Here is a 26,178-nt window from a genome sequence, read left to right on the forward strand (position 1 = left end):
TCCAATATTACAGACGGACTCCAGCAATTTAGTAGGATATTAACGAGTTTTTCAGGGCGCAGTCTTAAAGCTAGGCTGAAAATGTTAAAATCACCCCCTCTAAAGGATATGGTACATTCCAGGATCTGTGAGTTTACAAACCTTTCACCTAACTGTTAGATATTTGTGAACGGTTCTTTTAACCCCAACTTGAGTTTAGTTTCTTGGCTTTCAAGTTTCATTTTTTGTCACCAGACCTAGAATATTTTCAAGACATCTTTTTCTCTTACTTTTGACACTTACAGAAATGACATTTATTTTTTAACCCGTTTAAGGTAATACTGTATATATTTCGAACATCAAATCTAAGACGCAAATGTACTTTTCTTACAGTGTGGCACACTAGAAGAAAAAAATATAACAGCAATAAAATAGAATGATGAGAATTAAATCGTTGTATTCGAATGACGTCATCATTTTACGGATTTGTTTATGATTATTTCCATGACATGTAGTGTTTGCTTGTCTCTTACCACAAATGTGCTGTTCAATAAATTTAAACGTTTGCGGATGTTGATATTCTATTGATATTTTTCTTTTTTTTCCCCCTGACGTTTCATACTATTATTCAATATGTTCTCTATTCATGACCAAAAAAACATTTGCAAAGGAAGCACCGTTTCATCTCTCCTTGACCTGATGACTTATTCCAACAAAGGTTAAGCAAAGGTGGCATAAAGCTCAGGAAATGTGACTTTCCAAAGAGGCCCATATAGACAAACAAGTATTCACGCTTGCATTCTCACATATGGACAATTTAGAGCCTTCAGTGAACCAACTTGCATGTTTTTGGAATGTGGGAGGGAACCTGAAGCTGAATTTATACATTAGTCATTTATACACTATAAATTATGTTTACTATTACATATAGTTTAATTATGCTAACTAGTTATGTTTGTCGAGATAACTTGCGGTGGTCAGTGGATTGGTTCGTCTCCCTCCATCACCGCCTTTTCCGCATTTGTGTCCAATCATCGATGAGCACTGGACCGGAAGTTTTGAACAAGCCTAAACGCGGGAAGTTGCTCATATTCTTTAACCGGACGACAGTCAAGGTAAAATACTGAACTCAAATTGCATAACCCAATTAGAACATCGTTTATGTGCATTACGGTTCGCGTATGAGAATTTTTCATGAAAGTATACGTTCATTCATGTCTTGACTAACTGTAACAGCATCAATTGTAAGCTACTTTTCTCGCCCGAGTGGCCGTCAGATTTTATTAGCCATTGAATTACTGACACTAAAATGGCTTCCTTCGCAGGTCGGTGTTAGATTGAAATAAGATGAAGGTTGTAACTTGTGAGATCGCCTGGCACAACAAGGAGCCAGTCTACAGTCTGGACTTCCAGCACAGCTCCGATGGACGCACACATCGTTTGGCCACAGCTGGCGTGGACACCACGGTCAGGGTGAGTCGACAAGGACAATTTTTCTTTATAATTTTGTACAAGGGCTGGGCGATATGTCATAAAAAAAAAAGATATCCCGTTTTCCTCAGAGAAATCCGAGAAAAGTAAATGACGATGACATTGTTCAAAACAAGTTTTTTTTTTTTTTCCCTCTCCTTCTGGGATTTGCTTTATTTCTCCTGATACAAAACATTTTTCCCAGCATTAACTTACAGATAATGTCAAAATAAGTGTTTTCTTTATCTTGGAAAATGTCCATATTGTCAAAGCATGTATGTAAACACGATCCCTATTAAATTCACATTTTAAGTGCTCAGTTCAGTTCGTACTGTTGAGACGACGACCTCTGGGAAATATTTATGGCTTGGAAGCACATACATTGGGTTAAAAGTTTCCAATAAGTCGACAAAGCCCTGCTTTTGCAACATGGCACTTTGTCTTTGGCAATGTCCAGTGCGGTAGACTCTGTGATTTCCTTCCACTGTGGACTCCTTTCTTGTCATACAAAAAACAACAACAACGTGAAAATCAGTCCGCTGATGTTTCTTAGCTGGAACAAAGACTCTCTGGTCACTTTTTTTCAAACAGTCATTAGAGGGGTCGGAAAAGTCTTGAAATATAACGATGAAATTGCTAAGTTGGCAACACTGTGCAACTGCTTCTCTCTGTTTTCAGCCTTGTTGCTAGTGGAAGCAGTGCACATCAGAAGAGACAAGCCTTACACTACAGAAGCCACAAAAAGGAATCGCCCTAACTTGAATTGTTAAAATCAGTTAAATCAGCTGTATAGAAAGAATCTGCTGTACATTTTTGTGAAAAGTCATGGCTTATTTCATGCCATGTTCATGCAGCTTTGGAGAGTCGACATGGGCCCAGATGGAAAAGCGGCGGTGGAGTTTCTGTCTAATCTGGCCAGACACACAAAGGCTGTCAATGTGGTCCGCTTTAGCCCCAGTGGAGAGCATCTCGCCTCAGGAGGAGATGGTATGTCCAACACGTCAATACTTATGCCAATTGATCCAACGCAAAAAAAACGCAAGAAGTGCATCATAAATTCAGCCTTTGCCATGATGATGATAATGCGTGCTTTAAATTTTAGTCGTGATCTGCCTCACAATTCTGAGGACCTGGGTTCAAATCTTGCCTCGCCTGTGTGGAGTTTGCATGTTCTCCCCATTCCTGCGTGGATTTTCTCCGGGTACTCCGGTTTCCTCCCACATTCTAAAAACATGCATGGTAGGTTAATTAAAGACTCTAAATTGCCCGTAGGTATGAATGTGAGTGTGAATGGTTATTTGTTTGTATGTGCCCTACAATTGGCTGGCGACCAGTTCAGGGTGTACACCGCCTCTCACCCAAAGATAGCTGGGATAGGCTCAAGCATGCCCGCTACCCGAGTTAGGATAAGTGGTACGGAAAATGGATGGATGGATAAGGTGGACTGTTCCATTCATGCAACAGTAACTCAAATGGCATAAACTATAACACATTCAATGATCCACTCCTTTAACTGCACCAACATTTTATGATTCAAAAAGGGCAAATATTTGTTGGAGAGGTGCTAACCCGCTTCCTGGCTACTGTCAAAGTGCCCTTGAACCAGTTTGACTATTTAAACACACAGATAAACATGTAACTGTTGTTATTTTATACACAATCACCTTTATTTCAGCTGCCTGAAAGAGCATTCGGGTAACAATTCATCATATAAAATTCACCACAAACAGGAGACCTACTCTTCATGAATAAATCAATTGCCAATAATCAGTCATTTTAATTATTTTACCTGTAATCCTCAGATACATTCAAAGCACTCTGCACAAATACCACCACTGTGCTTTCTCAGCATTAACAAAAGCATTAAAACAGTAAACAGAAACCCTTTGGTAGCTGGTCCCCACCTTCTAAAAGACAAAATTGGATATAATTGTTTAATCGTGATTTGTCAAAGTTTTCTATCTTGTTATTATTTGTTGACGAAAGTGTCACGTCAAGTTGTCATAGTTTTTGTCAGCGTACTTTTTTTTCGGGGGGGGGCGGGGGGGGGGGGCGTTGTCATCAGGGAAGATTCGCTTGTTGAGAAAAATTTAATGACCATGGCTCAAAACAGAAGTGCTATTTTATTAGCAAATGACCGCTATTCATTTGTTGTTTGGTTCAGATGCAGCCATTCTGCTGTGGAAGCTCAATGACAGCAAAGAGCCTGAACAGGCACCCGTGTTCCAGGAGGAAGAAGATGCTCAGCTGAACAAAGAGAGTTGGTCTGTCGTCAAGACATTGAGGTACAAAACAACAATAATGGCACTAGTTCCTACCGACGCGGAAAGTGCTGCTTTGTACACATTGTAAGCCCCCTACCTTGACATTTGTGTAGTCCCGTTCCCTTAAAATGTGGGAAAAACGGGAAAGAGCAAAGTGTTATATAAATGCAGCTTTTTGTGTGACGTCTTTTTAGGGGCCACATTGAGGATGTGTATGACATCTGCTGGACCCGCGATGGAAACTGCATGGTGTCTGGTTCTGTAGACAACACCGCTATCATGTGGGACATCAACAAAGGTTTGCTGAGAAAACATCAAAACATGTAAGCATATGTCACAAAATGTCATTTGCTACTTTCAACTTTCAGGACAGAAACTGTGCATCCTGAATGACCACAAGAGCTATGTGCAGGGTGTGACGTGGGATCCGCTGGGGCAATATGTTGCCACTCTCAGTTGTGACAGGTACCCATCGTTACCCACAAAGGCTTTAAAAGCTCAGTCCATTTAATTGACGGGCATGCATGTGGTTTAATATTCCTCCTTTTCAGGGTAATGCGCGTGTACAGCACTCATACGAAGAAGAAAGCCTTCTGTGTAAGCAAAATGAGCTCGGGCGCACCTGCAGATGGAGAGGTTAGTACACACAGAGCACATTTTAGTCACCTGTCAACTTGGTCACTGTTGGTCACTTAAATTTGTTATATAAATTGACTGAAATCTCCAAAATAATCTTTCACACTTTCTTGAAGATGGTGACATTATAACACTGCATTTCATAAAACTCCTTGAGTTTTGAATAAAGTGTTCTATTTGAATGAATGAATAGACTTGTTTATTTGTCATATACAAATTATTATTTCTAAATTGTATGGCTCTTTTTAAACTAATATTCAAGCCTATACTTATCCATAATCATTTCTCTAGACCCTTATTTTAAAGTGAAATGTTTCATCTGTATTTCAGTTCTTCAGGTCATGCATTCCATAACTTCACCCACTGGACAGAAATGCATTTACTTTTTTTTGTTTTTTTTGTTTCATAGCGTATTTACAGACAGGTGACACATAATCAAACATAAAACTTGTATGTTTTCCTTCGTCTGCTTCTAAAAACAGATTTTACATATTACCATCTTTTCTTACTGTGATAAAAGTAACTACAGACAGCACAGTGAACAAGTGGTTAGCACATTTGCCTTGCAATTCTGAGAGATCTGGGTTCAAAGGTCGGCTCCAACTACTACTTCGCCGTGCTGCCAAATGTAAAACGTCTTACAATGCTGAGAAAAAAAAGCCTATTGCGTGCTGTTCAAAGTATTGAAATGTTATAATTGCACTAAGTACTTGTCTGTAAAAAAAAAAAAAAAAAAACTTTTTGAACATAAATTTACATCAAACAAATGGAAAAACAGTAAGCATGACAGTAACTGAGCGTGCATTCTTGCGCAGCGTAGCAGCATGTTCTTACGCCGCGCTGTTCGTAACCTCGAAATGTGTTATGGTATATCGGGACCGTTGTAAAATGACAACCCTCCTGCAAAAGCACCCTCCAGATACAGCGCATATTCTTTGCCACTATTTGTGGAATTACGGTATTGGTAAGTACATTCACAATACAAATAAGTAATTAACTACAACTATAAGGTGCGAGAGAAGCTTGAAAATAGACCTCGGAGGTGCGAAAGTGCTTTGATTTCAATTTCGAGAAAAGCATATGAACATTGTGGTTTTTATATCTTTGCAGGTCAAGCAGCACCGCATCTTCCACGATGACAGTATGAGGTCCTTCTTCCGACGTCTTTCCTTCACAGCAGATGGCTCTTTTTTGCTTGCTCCAGGTACTTGTACAACGTGTTCTTTGTGAAATTGTCACATTGGTTATTTAAGGGCATTTGGGTGTTAACTGAAAACTTCTCACTGTCCTCCATTCTCAGCCGGGTGTGTTGAGGTAGGGGAAACCGTCACAAATACTACCTACATCTTTTCTAGGAAGAGCCTCAAAAGGTGACCGTTGACAATGCACTAGTTATTATTGTTAAGGGTATGTAATGGACTTGTTACTGAAAATTCATTGTTGTGTTTTAGGCCAGTTGCCCACTTGCCATGTCCAACTAAGGCCACGCTGGCTGTGCGGTGTTGTCCAGTCTACTATGAGCTGAGAACCAAGAAGGCAGAAGGCAAAACACATCCCTGAAGTAGCTTTAAACTTGTATTTGTATTCTCTGATTATGTTTTCTGAATATTTTTCCATTTCAATCACAGACGGTTCGACCGAGCCCCTTCCCAGTCTATTTAAGCTGCCGTACCGCATGGTATTTGCAGTGGCCTCCGAGGATTCCGTTTTCCTGTACGACACACAGCAGGCACTCCCGTTTGGCCTGGTGTCCAACATTCACTACCACACACTCAGCGACCTCACATGGTAATGGATCGATCTGCTACATTGTAATGACAAGACACATTTAGTTAGACTGGACTTAAAGTGTAACGAATGACATATTTCTTACACATTTTACCGTAAAATAATCCTCCTTCTCGACAGCGTAATGGACTAGTGGTGAGTACGTCTGCCTCAAAGTTGTGAGGTTCGGGTGGGGGCCGTCAATTAAACGTTAAAGATGTCCAGTTCATAAAAGATTTCTTCAAGCGAATGTCCAGGACCTCATAATGTATAGCATCATAATTCAGTTGTGCAATAAAATGGAAGGACTAATATAACATTTCGTAAATTAATTTGTCTGGAATAAAGTTTGCATTTTGAACTAGTGCTTAGCACATCTGCATCACAGTTGAGAGGGTCTGGTTTTGAATCTCGGCCCAGGCTTTCCTGTGTGGAGTTTGCATGTTCTCCCCGTGCTTGCCTGTGAATATTCTCATTCATCTCGGTCACCGTATGCTCAGAGCATTGAATCGATCGCAACTGGACTGTTCTGGTTGTCTTGGAAGACATTTCTCCTCTCATCGGAGCAGGCTTCAACAGTTTATGTACCAAGGCTAGATATGACAGCTGTAGTCTGAGTGTTGGTGTGGAAACAAAAGTATGTATCATCCAAGTTAGAGACACGTTCCAAACAAGAATGGTTTCACTCTTTTGGCATGCAAATTAACTCTCGTCACGTTGCATCGGAGAGGGGCCTCTGCCGTCATTTGAGTGGAATCACCCTCATTAATATTTTATTCAGTTGTAAAAATGGTCGTGGAGACACCTTAAAGGGTTGAATAATTGAATCTCTTCACAAGGAATGAAAAGACAGCGAGGTATTTAGGCATTGGCGGGGAATTGAACCCACGTTGTTTGCAGCAGCATTTCCCACTACACCCCCAGTGCACGTTAGATTCACTGACCATCCGTGAGTGTGAATGGTTGTCTATATGTGCCCGTTATTGGCTGGCGACCTGAGCTGGGATGGGCTCCACCTCACCCGCAGCCCAAATGAAGACAAAGTGCTATAGAAAATGTATATTTTTAAAACCAACCAGAATTGGCGGGGAAATTATATATATAACAAAAATATCTCCCAAAACAAAGTCACTTAAGACTTTTAACAAATCTCAAGGCTCGAAATAACTTTTCTTTTTTTTTCTTTGAGCAGTTTTTCTAACTGAAGACTTCATTTGAGGAGCGACGTTCTAATTTTGAAGAGCATTTTTTTTTACAGGTTAATACCAAAGGGACCTGAAGCAACAGAGGGGTAAATCGGGGGTTTTATGGGGTCCAGGGTGGGCAGAGACCACCTGCCAGACCTTTAGGGCTGGTCATAACCAGAACAAATCCCTCCTTTGCTTTAGGTCCCTGTGATTAATCCATGTAAAAATAAACAAATAAAAGCTTCAATTTTAACAAATATTTGTTGTTTTTATTTCTTAACAACAATGTTTTTGCCCAAGAGAAGAAGCAACAATTTAAAAATCTGAATTGCAATGAACACTAATAATGTACTGCCAACTGCAAAATTAGGACATTTTGGTCTTGTTGATCAATAATTTTAAATGAAGAGGGACATACGTGAAAATCTTTGACAGGCTACTGTCCAAAGATACCACTGGTGTCCCAGGTACCAATACTTGAAAAGTAAGACTGGTGATTAGAAGTATCAAATTACAGTTCAATATCACAGAGATTCTACATTGACTACGACACCAAAACCATGTCGGTTGTTTCATCTATGACATAAAAAGTGAATGTGTGTTCTACCTGTAATTCTATCAATTGCTTCCATTTTGTCTAGGTCTCGAGATGGTTCATTCCTGGCAGTGTCCTCCACAGATGGTTACTGCTCCTTTCTGTCCTTCTCTCCCGGGGAGCTGGGAACACCACTGAAGGAGCCTCCCACTCTGGAAGTCTTCACCCCTACCAGCGGTGCCGAGAAAAAGGGCAAAAAGACGCCAACAGCCCGGACCTCATCCCCCGTGTCCCAGACACCAAGCTCAGCTACTACGCCCACGTCCCACCTGACCTCAGGAAGAGACAACAGCATCTCCTCTGTCAGGACCCCGGATGAGCAGAAGACAAAGTCCAAGCCTCAGCCTCGAAAGATCACCCTCAACACGCTAGAGGCCTGGGGGAAACCCACAACTCCAAAAAGCACGCCACCCTCTACCCCTCAGACGCCGACGTCCGAAAGCACTAGCGCACCCTCAACTCCTCAACCCTGCGTCAACCCACTCACACCGAGCTCCTCGAAAAAGGTGTCCCGCCTCACCCCGCTAACTCCCACAACACCCAAAGTCCTCAACAGCACCAACTTGCCCACCACTCCGAAAGGTGCCATGTCTTCTAAAGGACCCACTCCAAGGTAAATACTGTATAAGAGGGAAACCATGAGTCTGCTTATTCTTATTCTCAATAAATTCTCCTCAGACCCGTTTACAGCAATGAAAAGATTAAGATCTGCTGCAATGCATCTCCAAATAGCATTCATTTTGATATCTAAATTATTTGTATTCTTCCTGCGCCTTCCCACATGAGGTAGTCCAGCACAATCTAATGAGATTCAATACAAGACATGCATCGTCATAAAAATATGGCTGACCTCTGCCATGGCCGAACTACGGTATTAACAGAAGTGAGGGGGAAAAAATGGCTCTGTAAGGATGGCAGTGAGATTTGTTTCTTTATTGTAACACCATAAACTTCAAAATGAATTTCTTTTATACAGATTCTTGCAAATTCAAGGACACTTCCATGTGAAACCCCTCTATAAAGTTTCCTGGAAATCACTTGTGCATTTTCCTGCCTTATCAAAAAAACTTAACAAACGGCTGTTACATTAGCATTTGCCAGAGGCTCTGTCGAGGTCCACATTATTTGGATTATTCCTTCGGCTTTGGAGGTTTTGGACATATATAGTACCACAATGCATCATACTAAGAGATGACATATATAGTACCACAATGCATCATACTACACCTCTGCAAACTACATCCTCAATAATGAACATATTGTAAAGTAAATGACCTCTCTGGCCTTTTCATTTAATTTATTAATATTATGATCTGTAGAAAGGTTAAATCTTTTACACTGATGTTGTATTAGATTTCTTTACTCATTAGACTGTGAAAAGGTGCACTTAATAAAGTATGAGGTGAGAATGTCTTGTGCTGTCTCAATGGAGAGACTTGACATCAATTGCTTTGTTTTTGTTGCTGTTGCAAGTTCCAAGCTCAAAACAAAAGCCTTGTCTGGTTTTAGGGTGTTCGTTAGACCCCCTGCTGACTATCAAATAATCACTCGGATAGGCTGCTCGCAGACAATGGAGAGTCTGTGCAAGCTTTTGTATTTAAATGTGTAACTTGAAACTGCTCTTTCACAGCTGACGGTGCCGAGTTTAGTTTCGTGTGAATGCCAATGACAATAAATGTGATTCTTCTTCTTCTTCTAGTTTTACGGCTAGACGATGAATAAGTCGGCAAGATCAATAGCATGAATGGACTTTCTGCAATTAATTTATTTCTCTTTGTTCCTAGGCGAGTTTCTTTGACTCCCGTTGGATCGCATACAGCCAGTTTGCTTTTCAGCTCTCCAGCATCCACTGAGAAAGCTAAACATGGTCAGTCTGGATTATGGCTGCTCCAACCTAGCAACCTTTTTTTTTTTTTTAATTTATTTAATAATTTTATTTTATTTATTTATATTTTTGTTAAATAGCCATCCAGCACAAGTACCAGTTTGAGAATGCTGTTCCATGGTTTACATATTTTGGTTTCTTAAACTATTATACAATGGGTGTACTGATTTGTTCTACAGTGGAGTGTTAGAGGTCAGGTAGGATCTGTAGAATGTGATGGAACACTGCTTGACCCCCAATTGGTTTAAAAAAAAAAAAAAAAAAAAAAAACACCATAGCATAAAGCATTGGTCAACTATACAGACGATGTTTTAAGTAAGTTTTTTTTTTTACTTTCTTCATGAAAGTTAACCACAAAACGAAAGCTAAAATAAAACTGTTCACTGTAGTGTGGCAAAATGTGCTGACTGACACGTACGAATACGGCCAACACGCTTGCCCGACATGCAGTACAGAATACACATAAAACCTCAGAAGAACTGTTATAAAACATTTCAGCTATAAAGGTTCTTTAGAGCTTATCTCTTAAGTGTGTATCACCATTCAGCCTAGCTGTGTGTCATCTCAACCATGTCAATTTTTCTCCAAATTCAGCTTTTTCTTACAACAATATTGGTACCGGGCGTCTTCGTTTTTTTGTTTTGTTTTTATATATATATTGAGCCATGGTTCCCATTTTATATTAGAAAAATATCCTGGCTCACCACCAAATAAAAATGTGACAAGAAGGTCTCCTTGTGAAATGTGGACCTTTCTAATTTAAAACAAAGCTGATATACTCGCAGGAAGCCGTGCCAAATTCTGTTTTATTAATATAATCTTAATAAACCCGAGAACCCCCTTTACACTATTGAGAACGGAAGCAATAAAAATGTGAATCAGCACCTTCATAAATTGGCCCGAATTTTGTCGTTCGCATTCATGCCTCGTTCACTCACAATGATAGAATGTTGCAAACTTTCGTAAGTGGCAATGTTATGTAATTCTGGTTCTTCCTTGGCCCATGTGGCATCGCTCCAAGAAGTCTCACTGTACTCAGGAAAGCGGTACAGGAGGTCTGTCCTCGGTTTATGAACGTCCTGACATGTGACTTTTTGTCGTTACGAACGGGACTCCAACGTATGCGTGCGGCACAAGAAGGCACACTCCGTTACTGTTGTACACCTTTTTATTTGTTTTGTATTTAGTGTCGAAGTGTTTATCATACAAATATTTACTGTAATTAAATTACAACTTTTCTACTGCATCAGTATTGGTTAGTGATAGACTAAAGGAAAAACAAATTTGGGTTGATGCGCTAGGAATGAAACAAGTTGATAAACCGAGGACCCGTGTAGGGGTCAAACTGGCTTGTTGAGCAGTCACGTGTATATAACTCTTTTCTCTTCATTTACCTTCCCCGTCCAGGACGCCCTTCTCCTCCCACCGACCCCCTCTGCCAGCCTCCGGAGTCCAAGCGGCCCAAGACCAACGACGATGCCTCTGCAGCAAGCAGCGGCACTCAGCTTTAGTGGGACCATGACATTAGCATGACTGTCGCAATGACGTCATGCTCAAAACATCTTGTGTGTAATAACGCAGTGCTTTTGGGATTAAGAGGGTAACACGTTCACCGACGATATACTCAAAATTTATCACAATCGCTTTGAGTAGGGAGTTTTGAATGATTATTAGCTGCTGTGTGATGTCTTAAATTAGCATGTAACATTTTGATCTTAAAATTCTTAACACTGTAAGAAAAAACTTATTATAGCAGAGTAATAAATAAGCACTTGAAGGATTAGTGCTGTGTGAATTTTGAATATATTTCCTGTGTCTTAATTTGTCTTTGGCGTGTCTGATTTGAACTCTCAAAATGAAATGTAAAAGTTTTTTTTTTTCCCTCCACCCTGTAATAAAAGAGGTCTCCTCATCTCATTAAGAACAAAACTGAAACGAATCAGATTTTCCTTGTGCTTCAATATTCCACTTTAACCATTCATCCATCAATTTTCTATAGCACTTGTCCTCAGAGTTGCAGATAACTGGAGCCTGACTTTTGGGGAGAGGCAGGCTACACCCTGGACTGTTCACCAGTCAATCCCAGGGCACATCGACAAACAACCATTCACACCTATGGACTATTGAGTGTCTTTAATTAACCTAAAATGCATGTTTTTGAAATGTGGGAGGAAGCTGAGTACCCGCATGGGGGCTGTCCAAAGGTCACACACAGGAAGGCCAGAACCGAGATTCAAACCTCAGACCTGTGAGGCTCATGTGCTTACCACTAGTCAGATGTTCTGCCATCCCCTTTATTCATTAAACTTTAAAAGTGTCGTTTTTTGTTTGTTTTGTTTTTTTATGTAAAAGGCCTTGTGATGTGAGTGTTGGTAACCGGAATTTACCACAGAGCTATTTAAAATTATTGTAAACTTTAAACTCATGTAAGAACAGACTTCTAACAAGTTTAAACACTGGTGTTTTTTTTAAACATGGACCTACAGTTATGCAAATTTTTTGTCTTAAATGTACAACAATAGAGTATAGAAAAGTGAGCATTTGTAACACTGCTAGTATGTTTTTTAAATTTGTATTTAATAAATCATGATTAAAAGTCCTGATATTAATGAAGTGCTTTGCGTGCACAAAGTGATTGCTCGAGGTCTCTTTGACAATCGTGTTAAATGAGTAAAATAGAAAAAGACAGATGCATTACGATAATAAAATAAGTGGAAATATTTAATCTCTGAGAATTCGTCAATTATAAACTAACATTTAAATATATACAATACTGCGAAAGCGCTATTATCTGTGTAACGTTTAACTTCGCTTTTTTAGGAAGCAACCAACTTGACAATTCTGGTCACCCTAACTTGATCCAAAAGAGGAACGGAAACTAAAGGATTGACGTGTCCGTGGACCAATCACATTCGAGCTCACTCGGTCACTTTAACGCTTATGTGCACTAAGTGAAGGCGGGGAGGAGTTGGTTTGCTTAGGCTGATTAGCAACGAACAGAAGGTTGTGAGTTTAAAATTTTGATTATTTCACCTCCGGAGTGGATTTTGCCGTCACCAAAACGGTATGAACTATTGTATGTGATGAACTGGTGCGCGTTGGCACGCTTTTTTTGCAACATTTTTTAGCGCTAATAGCGGAGGGCAACCTCGCTTTTTTTTTTTTTTACCTAAAATAAATTATTTTAGGTCGTTGGAGGTGGCGATGGTGAGCTGATAGCTGCGTCATCATGTTGCTTCCGACTCGAGTTGGCAGAAAGAAATCTCAAGTTAACGCCACCCGCAGTGATTCGGCTCCGAAGGCCACTCCCGACCACCTGAGGTAGATGCATCGCGGACCGCTGCCCGGGGGGAAAGCTTGCTAGCGGCCGGGGAGCGAGGCGGCTGGCTTGACATCACTTGGCGCGGTTCCCCTCCTGGGCTACATTTATTATCTCCACTCGAGCGAACGGTCACTACCCCCCCCCCCCCCCCCCCCCCAAAAAAAAAAACAAGCCTGTCGCCGTTTGAACGCAACGACAACAATGTGACCAAAACGTTTTTTAAACATGAACTATAGCCATATAAATACTTCATATGTAGGCAGGGAGGATTGATGCCCTCGATGACAAGTTGGCTACAAATTTAGGAGCATCTACTGAAATGGCGATTGGCACTTTCGCCATTAACCGTTTATAAGCCTTAAAGGAGATAAAAGAGATATAAATGAATTGTAACGAGTTCGCTGGATAGCCAACCGATGTGTTATCAGGGTGTCAAAGTGTGTTAAGTTGGACTTTTAAGGAGTTTTGACTGGGGTCCTCCTCAAAACAGGGGCAAAGTTCCGTCCTATCTATCAGGGTATACAAGACAAGTCACGATGGCCGTGAAGGCGACGACGTGCTCCCCAAAGCCGTGGTCGGGTGTCGCCGACGAAAGGACCTGGTCGCCGAACTTTGAGTGGATCGACGGGCTTCTCTACCGAAAGAAGCTGGAGAGGGGCTTCCTCAACTACCGAGAGGTTTTGGACGAGGATCGCAGACTGGAGGCAGTCGCCACATTTCACCGGCGACCCCCCGGCAAGCGTCACCTCTCCCTGGAGGAGACGTACAAATGCGTGGCCGACAACTACTGGTGGGAGGGTAAGGACGGTCATCTTTCCCCCTCGCACTTCTCTCATCAAAAACACCATTTCGTGGCCTGTCGACACGTGACTTGAACGTCAATAAATAGATTTTAAAAGAACAGTAAGTGTACAGGTATGTGCCAAAAATTTGAATATCGAGGGAAAGTCCATTTGTTTCAAAAAGTGAAACGGAAAGTGAAATATTTCAAACCTTTAATTTTGGTGATAATGGCAGAAAGACCCCCCCCCCCCCCGTCCCAAAAATCCAGTATTTCACAAAATTACAATATTTCGTATGACCAACACAAAAGGATCTTAAACACAGAATTGTTGGCCGTCTGAAAAGTGTATTAAACTAATATGCCCTCAGTACTTTGGGCCTCCTTTTGGAGTAATTACAGAATTAAGGCGGCGTGGCATGGAGTTGATCAGCCTTTGGCACAGTTCAGGTGTTATTGTTGAGTTGCTTTGAAATTGGCCTTCAGATCGTCTGCATCTTGGGGTTTCTGTTCCCTCATCTCTCTGTTGACAATACCGCATACAATTTCAATGGGATTAAAGTCAGGCCAGTTTGCTGGCCAATCAAGTACTGCGTTATTCCATAGCTATTAAACCAGGCATTGGTAGTTTTGGCTTTGTGGGCAGGTGCCAAATCCTGCTGGAAAATAAAATCATTGTCACCAAAAAAAGCTCGTCGGTAGCGGGAAGCATGAAGTGCTCTGAAATGTCCTGGTAGACAGCTGCGTTGACTGCGGACTTGATAAAAGACAATGGACCCACATCAGCAAATGACATGGCTCCCTAAACCATTACTGACTGTGGCAACTTCACATTGGACTTTAAACGGGTTGCCTTTTGTGTCCACTCCTTACGAAGCGCCCCCAGATTTCTGAATCGCCGTTGCTTGACAATCCTCTCAAGGCTGCGGTCATCGCTGTCACTTGTGCAGCTTTTCCAGCCACATTTTCCAATGCCTCTTAACATTCTGTTCATGTACTTTGATAAAGCGCTCTGTGAGCATCCAGCTTCTTTTGCAATTTCTTTTTAAGACCTTTTCTCCTTATGTCAATGATGGTTTTCTGCAAAACCGTCAAGTCAGCAGTCTTCCCCATGATTCTGAAGCGTACGAAGCCAGACAGACCTTTTAAAGGCTGAGGAAAACCTCTGCAGGTGTTTTGCGTTAATTAGCTGACAAGATTGGGACACGAGCCTGCAGTGTTGAACTTTGTCATGATATTCCAATTTTGTGAAATAATTTTTTTCTTTCTGCTATGATCCTCAAACTCGAAACAAATAAAGGCTTACATATTTCACTTTGTGTGTGGTGAACTAATATAACATACACGTTTCACTTTTTGAAACAAATTATTGAAATACATGCACTTTCCCTCGATATGCACAAATGTGTATTATCAAGTGCAGTCCAAACAGTTTGTCTCTGTAGCTAAATAAAGTGACCAGCTGGCATCTATCTTGTCAAGCTCTCATTTTCAAACTTGAAAAGCAGAAAGAAAAACATGCTAAAGGAGCCCTTTGTTGTACATTAGTCACCCACTATTCTTGGCTTGCTATTTCACTTCACAGGCTGGTTTCAAAGTCACTCTGTCGGTTTATTGTTGCGGCTGTAGTTTGCAAGGCTACACAGGCTCAAAAAGTGTTTTCTAATATTTTGTTAGCTTTTCTGTAAGAGGGGCAGGAGTTATGCCCCCTCTTCCCCCAATGTTAAGCCATTTTTAAATATTAGCACCATTGTTGTCTTTGCAGGGATGTACTTCCACATCAGAGACTTTGTCCTGGACTGTCCCGAATGTCAAAGCCAGCGACGCAAGAAGACAGAGGTGAGTACAGCTTGCAATCTTGAGAAGTAGTGCAGAATTTCTGTTGCTAATGTGTCATAAGTTCTCCTTTTTCTTCTGTCTCACACACACTGAGTTTACACTCGCTCGCTCTCATCCTCTATACACCTTGATGTCACGGACAGCGCCTTTCTCGCATGTCATTCCCACAACGTAGCCCATTTTTTTTTCCCCCTCTTACAATCCAATTGTCTCCCAGGAGCTGGGCGGCCAACGATGTGTCACGAAGACGGTGGCGTCGCACAGCTCTGACATGCTCAGCAAGCTGAGGAGTCAGCGGGAGGCGGGGATGTTTTGCGACATCACTGTGCGCACTAACGGGCAGTCCTACGCCGCGCACAGAGCCGTGCTGGCAGCCGTCAGCGACCACTTCCAGGAAATTTTTACAGAGATGGACTCCAGTATAAAGGCAGACATAGATCTCACTGGTAATGCATCTCAAGATTAAAATTAACCTTGCTGGTTGCATTCCTTAACCAAAGAGCATTGACGTCCGTATTATTGGGAAGCTTTTATTTTGAAGGTGGCTTTCGCCGCGAGTTGGCGACTTATTACCGTAATGCGTAGTATGAAGAAAATTGGGGGCGGCTGACTTGATTGCTACTTTACGAGTGGAGGCTGGCTTGACCGGCGCTAGATACCTACTGGGGGCGTGCCTTTAGCGTCCTTCTTCACGCGCACCCTTCCCCGTTTACATCTGCATGTTGTCCTCAGCTACGTCCGCTTTTCCTCTGTATAAGCAGTGTGTCGGCAGGAAATACTGCCAGTCAGTCAAGCGGAGCGCTCATCACACAACAACATTTATAGATTTTTGAACTCGGTGCACACATAAGGTGCGCCACATTATAAGGCGCCCCGTCCATTTTGGAGAAAATTTACGACTTTTAAGTGCGCCTTATGGTCGTGAAAATACGGTAATTGATGCCCCCCTCAATTTTTTTTTACAATTGCTTATATTAATAGTGTAAACCGTAAATGTACTACAACTGTGATCCAAAAACACTTGGATAACATTTTAAACTCACGAAAAAATTAAGCGGAAGTGCATGTCTACGTTGCCTTCGCGACTCTTAAAAATACCAGTTGTCAAGCAGTATCGAGACCATTGTTTGTTACCTTGAGATTTGTAATGGCCACCCAGCAGAGTAAAAACATAGACACGTGGCATAGACTCTCTGCTCACAATCTGGATTTAACTTGGCTCCTACCTAACATACAAAGCTCTTAGTCTCTTAGTCAAGATAATCACTTCAACATCGGTTCGATTACTACTTTTTTATTAGCCAGGGCTGTGGTGGCATCTTGTTGAATCTTAGGGTGGAAATATAGAAATAGGTGAGTTTTAAAAAGTACTATGTAAAACTCGTCAAAATAAAGGTTAAATTATAGAAACCAAGAAATGTCATATGCATTCTGCTGCAGCTCCCCTCTCCATTTAAGCCAATCACTAGCCAGTACATATTTACTTCATCACAAACTCATCACTTGTCGCATGCGTCCTTAAACATCTGCGCTTGTTATTTCTCATTAACTTGCTGCTATTATAGCTTCTATACTACTATATTACTACTGCATCTCAATTGCTTAATATCCATCCATTTTCTGTACCGCTTTTCCTCACTAAGGTCACGGGCGTGCTGAGCCTATCCCAGCTATCTTCGGGCGAGAGGCGGGGTACACCCTGAACTGGTCGCCAGCCAATCGCAGGGCACATAGGAACAAACAACCATTCGCACTCACATCCACACCTACGGGCAATTTAGAGTCTTCAATTAACCTACCACGCATGTTTTTGGGATATGGGAGGAAACCGGAGTACCCAGAGAAAACACACGCAGGCACGGGGAGAACATGCAAACTCCACACAGGCGAGTCCGGGATTTGAACCCCGGTCCTCAGAACTGTGAGGCAGATGTGCTAACCAGTCGTCCACCGCGCGGCCGTTGCTTAATATATATTTCAAAATAATTAGCTTTAACCTGGAATCAGAAATAATAAAAACAATTACTCAATTCTCAATAAATGCTTTTGCGTTTGAAATCTTCAACTAAGAATAGGTTCCACAGAAAAAAAATAAACTGGTAAATTTTTTAATTGTGACCCATGAATATGTGGGGGATTGCTGAAATTGCAAAACTGTCTTTATGATGAATCAATACAGGATTGTTCATGTTCCTCAGCATGATTAGCAAGATAAATCGACATGTTTTCACAAAGCTTACGATGTCATCAAAGTACTACATTCATATTTCACTTTGGAATCAGGGTAGTTCAGTTTGTTTCGTTTAGCAACCCCTCCAGCACACACCAATCGAACTCAGTTTTTTTTAATCTGTTCAAAATACTGCGTTCACAAACCTGGAAGAAAAAAGGCTTACATCTTACAAAACATACTTGCCAGAAAACACTGCAACTTCTTTAATGTTCTGTTAAGAGTTGGCAAGAGGTGAGGTCATAAAGGAGCAGCATTTGAAAGCAGATTCTCAATGACTTTGCTGGTATTGTCCTACTCCATTAGCTCCCTCTGTTCTCTCCATTAGCTCACTCTGTTCACTATGTAGACTAAAGCGTCTCAGTCTTATAGCTCACCGATCAACCACGGCTTCGCGTATCTAACTGAAGGTTCTGTCTCCTCCACTCAGGCTTCAGCGAGGACAGCCTCTTGTCTCTGCTGGACTTCTCCTACTCCTCCACCCTGTGTGTGCGCTGGGAGGACCTCCCTGAAGTTATCACCATGGCCCGGCACCTTGGCATGTGGCCTGCTGTGGAGGCCTGCTCTGCTCTCATGAAAGAGCACCACGACATTGTTCATCCTAGCCGGGACTTAAAATTGGGCTATGGTGGCATTTGCAGTCAGCGCCACCACCAGAAGACAGAAACCAAAAGGAAAAGGGAATTAGAAGAAAACTTTGGCAGTTTCCACCTAACACTGGATACATCTGACGAAGGGAGTCCGAGTTGCAGTTTGCGAAGGACACCAAATGTTAGCGTTTATAACAGACTCCCTGTGAGTCCCTCACACAGGATGAAGCTTATGGACTTCAAATCTCCTTCCTCCAAGAAGAGCGGAGCATCCAAAAATATCATTGGAACCCAACAGTCAAAGAATTACTCTCCCATATCTCCATCCAACACCCGTCTACTCCGGTCAAGTCCTGGTGCTGCTCAGCAGGTTCAGAGATTGATGCCCAAGCCAGAAAGTCCTCGACGAAACCGGAAGCCTTGCACCCCCAGATCCAGTCCGATTTGTAGCCCTGTCAGGGTGAAGCAGGAAGTGGAAGAGGTGAGAGTGGATGAGGAGGACTATGCAAGAGCCCAGGAGAAGTACAAACTGATGTTGGTTCTCGGCCTGCAGAGGACCGCCCTTCTCCCTCGACCGGAAGATTTAATTGGTTGGAGGCAGAAGAAACGACTCAGGAAGCTAAAAGCCAACAATTACTCTCTAACCAAGAGGCGGAAACCCCGCTCCGCTCCCCCAGTACTACCTTGCAGGCCTGTGACACTGTCTCTTCCCCTCTGTGACCCTGTAAATAGTCTCCTACTCAACAAGGCGGGGAAGACCAAGTCTGGTGCTTCAGCTGTCATTGAAGGAATATCAAAGAGACATAATCCCAACAAACAAGTCCCTCCTAGCGACAGGAGCATGAGAAGTAAAGGTGCCTTACCGGATATGTTCCAACCGACATCCCAGCCTGGCTTCAGTGGGAGAGAGCTCAGACGGTCTGTGAGAAATGGTGGTCGCGTCCATCCTCCTGTCCAGCAGCCGCTGCGTCGTATCTCCAACAAAATTCCAGTTAGGAACACAGTCAGGATCAAATCAGAACCAGCTGAATACTCCGTCTCAGGGCTCTCTCTCGCATCAATCAATCAACCTTCTCAGAGGAAACAGGCCAGGAGTAATGTCACTGTCGAGGCAGTCAAGACACTGCGATACAACAGCAGCCGTCCGGGGACAAAAGCCAAGCCCAAGCGGGGCAGCACAAGAGAGGAGGAGAAGCCACGGGGCAGACCCAGGAAAGTATTGAGGGAGGAGATGGACACTGAGGGACAAGTAAAGAGCGAACAACCCACTGGTGGGTTCCAATTCTCTGAGCACTCTCCTCCCCCAGCCATCTACAACCACCCTCTGTACAAAGTCATCAAAGAGGAACCTGCGGATCCTGTGCCAGTTGGCGGCCCTTTTTTGGATCCTCCCTCTCCGGACCTGGGTAAGCGCCAGAGCAAGCCCCCCATCAAACTGCTGGACTCTGGCTTTTTGTTCAGCTTCTGTCGGCCGTCCGGGGCACCCATCGTGGGGATAAAGAAAGAGGAAGAGAGCGTGGATATCTGTTTGACACGTTCTGTGTCCCAAGTCGGTGAGAAATTTGGAATGGTTCAATCCAACCACAGGGCACTGAGAGCCAGAGGACCACTGCCCACCTTGCCAGTGGTGAAGAGGGAGAGGGAAAAGAGGACTGTGAGCCAGAGGAGGGTCCAGAGACTCAGGGCCAACTCACGGGAAAACTCTAGTCTGGCCAGATCCAGAGGGGCAAAGGCCACACAAGTCATACCAAAGGTATGTAAAGAGCCATTGGTTCATAACGACAGTTTTATATTGTATTAGTATCTTGGACGGCACAGTGGCACTCAACCAAAGGTTCTGGCCCCGTTTGCATCTGAGCTTGGAACTTTTTGTGTGGACTTTCAATGTTCCGAATCTTGAATGGGTTTTCTCCGGGTACTCCGGCTTCCTCCCACGTTCCAAAAATATGCACATGATGAATGGAATACTCTGAATTCCCCATCTGTGTGAATATGAGTGTGAATGCTTGTCTGTCTTAATGTGCCCGGTGATTGACTGGTGACCAGTGCAGGGTGTATCCAGCCTCTCAATCAAAGTCTGCAAAGGATAGGCACCAGCTCACCCAATGACCCTAATGAGGACAAGCATGATAGAAAATGGATGGATTGGTAGCCTGAATCTTTGTGCACGTACAGTTTCTTACAATCTTTCATGCTTTCTGTCTGTGAAACCCACCAGCAAGAGCCTTCCGCCGTCCCAGTGAGCAGCAGGGGCTGCGTCGTGTTGGACTCCGTTCGCCGAGCAAGGCTAAAGCAGCTGCGGGGCCCACGCAGCCAGGCCCCGAAAGCCCCGAAGGCGGCGCACTCCTGCATGCAATGCTCCACCTCCTACCGGGACTGCGACGCTCTCATCATGCATCGCCTGCGGCACATTGAGGGCAAGCACTGGCCGTGTCTGGTAAGTCCAGACACACCTCATCCTCGACCAGGACCTCTCAATCTAGATCGTGGACCCTTGAAATTGAATGCTGTGACAAAACCTCTACCTCAGGCTAAACTCATCAGTTAAATATGGTTCCTAAGCAACCATGTGAATTGACAGAATTCCAAACGATCTGTTCATCCATGATGATGTCCATCGCGTCTTAAAATATGGCATGTTAACTGTTAAAAACTTCTAAAAAGCTAAAGTTGGACATTTGAAAGAATTATTCTCTTACATTTGCTGTTTTTTAATGAATTGCCTTTTAGGGGGCATCAACATAACCTGTGAACGGTCCATTGTTTTTCAAGCATGTGTATCCTAATGAAAATTAGCCTGTGACAATAGTTTCACAGACACAAAATTGGGTAGACATACAGTATCTGTGGTAACAGGACTCACTAAAACGTCTCCAGGACCTGCTGGTGGGTCAGCACCCTGTAAGTGGGTCGTGGGCCCATTTTGAGTGAGTTGGCAGACAGCTAGGAAAAGAAAAAAATCACACTTATTCATATTCTGATTTTTCAGGTACTGTGTAGAGGTATACCACGTTCCCATGTGGAACATATTAGATAAGCGACAGAAAGTGTAATTTCCTTGTGCTCTAACCACTAGTTAACAAATGCAGTGCATTTCAGCCTCTGGCTAACGGACATCATAGTTAGCGATATTTCTTTTGGTGGTGTGTCAAACTCACTTGAAATGGTGTTTAAAAATATGTTTTTAGAGGCCAACTTGAAGCAGTACACTTTCTTTATTCTTAACTACAGTATTATACAAGTTGGTCGCAACCACAGGAAAGTACAGGTCCCAGGGTGACAACATTTGAGAACCACTATACTAGACCATTCAACAAATCTCATGGCATGCCACCAAACAAAAATATCACAAAACGTGTATATATACCGAAGTAATGATGATCTTGTCTCGTTTTTCTCACAATTTTTATTCCCTTGTAAGAATGGCCAAAGATGGATAGGCAGGTTAACAGTACCCTCTGCCATTCAGTGAAAATAAAATTTAATCGTTCTCCTTGTCACCATATGCCACAAAGATAACATTAGTGTTATAAATCATTTTAGGACCAACTAACTGAAATTGGATAATTTTTCATGGCACACCTGATGATCTTTCAGGGCACACTCATGTGCAGCGGTAAAGTGGTTGGGAATCACTGTGCTAAACAGACGAGCGATGCTAAATTGTGAAACTTTTGTTCCCATGCCAGGATTGGCTATAAGAGAGTTGGTGTGAGAACCAGCTAATCAATACCTGCAGCTTGATATTTATTTTAATTAAATTTTTTAAAATTATGATTTCCAATCGAGAACATTTCAACAATCAGTTAATGCCAAGGGCCGATTTAAAATTGTATTATTTTTTTTTTACTATTTGCTTGCATCATGTTGTCTGATCTGCCCTCTACTCTGAAGCTTTGCAGTAAGACGTTCTTTCGACTGAGGAATGTACGGAACCACATCCGCACCCATGACCCCAAGTTGTACAAATGCAGGAGCTGCATTGCCGCTGGCTCCTGAGGGCCAGTTTGTCGGTCACAGTGTCTGCAGAACAAAGGTTTAGGTGAGTTACGCCTTTTAAAGATTGTCGAGATTCAAAAGTTGAATACAGTATGTTGTTTCCCAACACTTTGAAATGGCAATGTGCCAAATGGCTGCCATTTTTGTGGAATTTTCCAAAAAATACGGAATGAGCGCTTCAAATGCCTCTTAAATTCTTCGTAACAAATTCAGGAAAAATGACTAAAGTACATGACCTATTCTACTGGCCACATTGAAGAATAAGAATTCTTAAGAATAATGTTCCATTTGGGCTATTTTAAGTTGTTTTTAAATATATATAAATCATACATTTTAATATAATGGAAAATTTGATTTATTTTCGTGCAACTCAATAAGTGATAATTATAGCTAGATTTATTTTTGTATTTTTGTATAAATTACAGCTAGGTTTATTTTTGTACAATTTTGATTATTGCTTTTTTGTGATTAAAAAAAATAATTAACCAAGAAATTTGAATATTACTTAAAAATAAAAATCTACATTATTTAAAATTTTTACCAACGAAGTAGGAATTGGTCACAAATCAAGTCATAGTTGTATTTGGACTAAATTTAGCGTTTTCGTAACGGTATTTGAAGTATAAACATAAATCAAAATGGTATAGCTTTGACGTTATACTGTAGATTCAATGTGGTTATTGCAGTACTATTTTGATGTGGGATACCAGAGTTCTCCAAACCTTGGCAATTCAACCTCTGAAGTTTTATGTGAGTATTTTTCATGACAATTTTGGGTGAATTTCTGAATTTCTTGCTCCGTTGAAGGTTTTCGTTCGAGACCATGTCTGTGTTTGTCGTAAACTGAGGACTCCCTGTACATATACAGTATCATAAACATTTGGATTACGTTGTGGTCCTCTACAACCGAGTGGAATAACATCTTTTTTTTCTTCTTCTCCCACCTAGAGTCTGACATGAGCAAGCGACAAGGAAGTCACATGTGCAACCAGGAGCTTTTACATAAAGGAGCCATCACACTCAAGCACAAACGGGGTCTGTAAGGACAAGCGATTGCTCTTTTGATTCTAATATATTCATAGTGGAATTAAAAAAAAAAGAAGCTAACAAAACACGGGCACCGTGTGTCCGTTTTCCCCTAAAAACGTCAAAACTTGAACATTACACTCAGGGGGCGGGGGAACATGATGCTGTCGCGCAAATGTCGATCCCACGTCGTCATCATCGTTATGGTTGTGTATAAAAATGTAAAACATGATTGTTTTAACTGGTCTACGGCTGTGTAGTGTCATCAATCCTATATGTATAGTTGAATTTGGAGTGCACTTATATCTTTAGCCTATGTGGTAAACCTAAGAGCTGGTGGTGAATTTGAAGGTGCGGAGGGAATACTTGAAGCCCAGGGTGGGAATACTTGAAGTGTTTTTTTGGGGTTGTTGTCGAGGCGGTCCTTTTGGGTGTTTCAGTGTCCGTTTTGGTGTGCTTAACTCCGTAATAACTTCACTCGCCGCCACCCTTCTTTCTGATCTGCTTGTCTCACTTGTTCATAATCCGTACGTAGAGGGGATGGGGGAGGGTGCGCGACTGTTATGACAACACTGCATGTGCATCTGCAGTACGGACATGAGTTTTTGCAACGTGACTGCTTCATGATGGCAGTCTGATCAATCCCATCCTCTACCTTAATCCAAGCCCTTTTCCCCTCCTACTGAATAAATGCAATGTGTGCACATAAAGAGATGTTTATGGTTCACAAATTGATTTTCAAAAATTTTACTATCTGTTGAAAGACTGAATACATTTTTGACTTTTCTATTGTTATACTTGCTTTAATTACCTTTTTTTTTTTTTTTTTTTGCTTTTTGCTATTGTCTCGACTTCACGTGTTGAGCCAGCATGACAAATGATATGATATTTAACAGAAATACAAGAGTATTTATATAAAATGCTGGGATCTTATAACACGTTATTTTATTGGAAGTAAATGATTGTGATTTTAATTGAAATTGACATGATTTTAAATGCATTCCTGTGGTTGGGAACGGTTACGTGTTTGTTCTGGGGATGTTCTAATTTGATCAATAAATCTGAGTATAACATCAGTGAGTGTCTCAAACGTTCTGCCTTTTTAAAGTGAAAAATACTCTTGATGCTGTTGGGGTATTCAGTGAATAACATCCATCTGTGTTTTATAGCACTTGTCATTAGGGTTGCAGGTGAGTTGAATCCTAGCCGAGCTGACTTTGGGTGAGAGGCAGGGTGCATCCTGGACTGATCGCTGGCCAATAACAGGACAGACAAACGACCATTCACACTCACACCTATGGAATATTTAGTCTTCAACGAATCTAACGTGTGTTTTTGGAATGTGGAGGGAAACACAGACATGCAAAGCCCGCACAGGAAGGCCGGAACTGAGATTCAAACTCCAAATCTAAAAATAAAGTGAGGCATTTGTACCAACCACTAAAGCACCAACCATGCTGCTATAACAATAATTGATGTGTGAACTGCATTTTTACTGATTTTTTTTTTTTTTTTTTTTTAAACACGTGTGTGTGTGTGTGTGTGTGTGTGTGTCATTAGTTTAGCAGATTTTTGTCAAAATTTCGTTTTTAGGTACTTCAGTGTCACAGTGGTGATGTTTACAGTCTGTCCCCTGGGCCTTGACTTTGACACCTGTGGTTTAACAAATGGATATTTAGACACAAACGGTGGAGCAACACATGTAGACAGATAATACAGATATATAATCTTTGTCATCAGTGAAAAACGTCTATTACTGCATAATACTGACTCATAGTTGTTTAGTGAAACTCTTTTTTTGTCTTTGCGACTGTATTATGCTAACCACGGTACGGCATTATCAAATTCAGCCGGCACGGTGGACAACTGGTTAGCACACGGTTCAAATCCCGGCCCCGCCTGTGTGGAGTTTGCCTGTTCTCCCTGTGCCTGGTCGGGGTTTCTCCGGACACTCCGGTTTCCTCCCACATCCCACAAACATGCATGGTAGGTTGATTGAAGTCTCTGAATTGCCTGTAGGTGTGAATGTGAGTGCGAATGGTTGTTTGTCTCTCTGTGCCCGATGGGCTGGCGACCGGTTCAGGGTGTACCCCATCTCCCGCCCGAAGATAGCTGGGATAGGCTCCAGCAGCCAGCGACCCAAGTGCGGATAAGCGGTAAAAAGAAAATGGATGGATTATCAAATGCTATTTTCCATATCAAAAAACCCCAAGGAACAGATTATAGGCATTTATTCATTTCAATGGGGAAAGATGATTTAAGATACAAGTGTTTAGAGTCATGAGTGTGGTAATGCAACAAACTTGTATCTCAAGGCGTCACAATAGTTGTTAAAACACCACTTGGTGACAGCATGATTCTGCACACACCTTCCTGTTCCCTCTCTCGCTTGTGGATCTGTCAGGTTTCCTCAACGGGTGAGTAATTTTACTTGGGTTTTGGTTTCACTAGTTGACTTTTACTATTTTTAGCCTCGTATGACAGCTAAGAATGTTGAGAGTACATGAAGTGAACTTCCTTTAGAATGACACACACTGCACTTTTTTAAATGCTGCACATGACTCGAGGTGAGTAGTCTTACTTTTATTTCAGTTTTACTAATGTGCTT

General features: G+C 42.0%; 2 protein-coding genes across 5 annotated transcripts; both read left to right on the top strand.

Moving 5' to 3' along the window:
• Positions 1 to 1,007: 1,007 nt before the first annotated feature.
• On the top strand, positions 1,008 to 11,705 carry chaf1b (chromatin assembly factor 1, subunit B). Its single transcript, XM_061692109.1, has 14 exons — positions 1,008 to 1,094; positions 1,305 to 1,452; positions 2,304 to 2,436; positions 3,614 to 3,734; positions 3,908 to 4,011; positions 4,082 to 4,178; positions 4,265 to 4,349; positions 5,460 to 5,553; positions 5,650 to 5,719; positions 5,801 to 5,892; positions 5,978 to 6,137; positions 7,945 to 8,511; positions 9,683 to 9,765; positions 11,191 to 11,705. Exons 2-14 carry the CDS (start codon positions 1,327 to 1,329, stop codon positions 11,292 to 11,294), a joined length of 1,836 nt encoding a protein of 611 aa, XP_061548093.1. The 5' UTR covers positions 1,008 to 1,094; positions 1,305 to 1,326; the 3' UTR covers positions 11,295 to 11,705.
• Positions 11,706 to 12,746: 1,041 nt separating this feature from the next.
• Positions 12,747 to 24,659, top strand: si:dkey-229b18.3 (uncharacterized). Of its 4 annotated transcripts, XR_009769595.1 has the most exons (10): positions 12,747 to 12,847; positions 12,972 to 13,104; positions 13,596 to 13,903; positions 15,652 to 15,725; positions 15,943 to 16,171; positions 18,386 to 20,298; positions 20,764 to 20,982; positions 22,440 to 22,587; positions 23,231 to 23,294; positions 23,493 to 24,659. XR_009769595.1 is itself a non-coding variant. In XM_061692583.1 (9 exons), the coding sequence occupies exons 2-8, from the start codon at positions 13,013 to 13,015 to the stop codon at positions 22,542 to 22,544; spliced, it is 2,940 nt and encodes a 979-aa protein (XP_061548567.1). In that variant the 5' UTR covers positions 12,747 to 12,847; positions 12,972 to 13,012; the 3' UTR covers positions 22,545 to 22,587; positions 23,231 to 24,659. The 4 variants fall into 4 exon arrangements, 2 of the variants coding, with proteins under 2 accessions (XP_061548567.1, XP_061548568.1); XR_009769596.1 differs by lacking the exon at positions 12,972 to 13,104; XM_061692583.1 differs by having other exon boundaries at positions 23,231 to 24,659.
• The last annotated feature ends 1,519 nt before the right edge of the window (positions 24,660 to 26,178 follow it).

The sequence above is a fragment of the Phycodurus eques genome, chromosome 12 (genome assembly GCF_024500275.1).
Source record: "Phycodurus eques isolate BA_2022a chromosome 12, UOR_Pequ_1.1, whole genome shotgun sequence".
NCBI lineage: Eukaryota > Metazoa > Chordata > Actinopteri > Syngnathiformes > Syngnathidae > Phycodurus > Phycodurus eques.

Bases quoted from the DNA above. Each gene is read 5' to 3' on its own strand.
- chaf1b (XM_061692109.1), top strand. From the start codon at position 1,327: ATGAAGGTTGTAACTTGTGAGATCGCCTGGCACAACAAGGAGCCAGTC. The intron at 5,554-5,649 runs GTACTTGTACAA...CTCCATTCTCAG, and splicing joins CTCTTTTTTGCTTGCTCCAG to CCGGGTGTGTTGAGGTAGGG. The intron at 5,720-5,800 runs GTGACCGTTGAC...GTTGTGTTTTAG, and splicing joins TCTAGGAAGAGCCTCAAAAG to GCCAGTTGCCCACTTGCCAT.
- si:dkey-229b18.3 (XM_061692583.1), top strand. From the start codon at position 13,013: ATGTTGCTTCCGACTCGAGTTGGCAGAAAGAAATCTCAAGTTAACGCC. The intron at 13,105-13,595 runs GTAGATGCATCG...TCCTCAAAACAG, and splicing joins GCCACTCCCGACCACCTGAG to GGGCAAAGTTCCGTCCTATC. The intron at 13,904-15,651 runs GTAAGGACGGTC...TTGTCTTTGCAG, and splicing joins CGACAACTACTGGTGGGAGG to GGATGTACTTCCACATCAGA.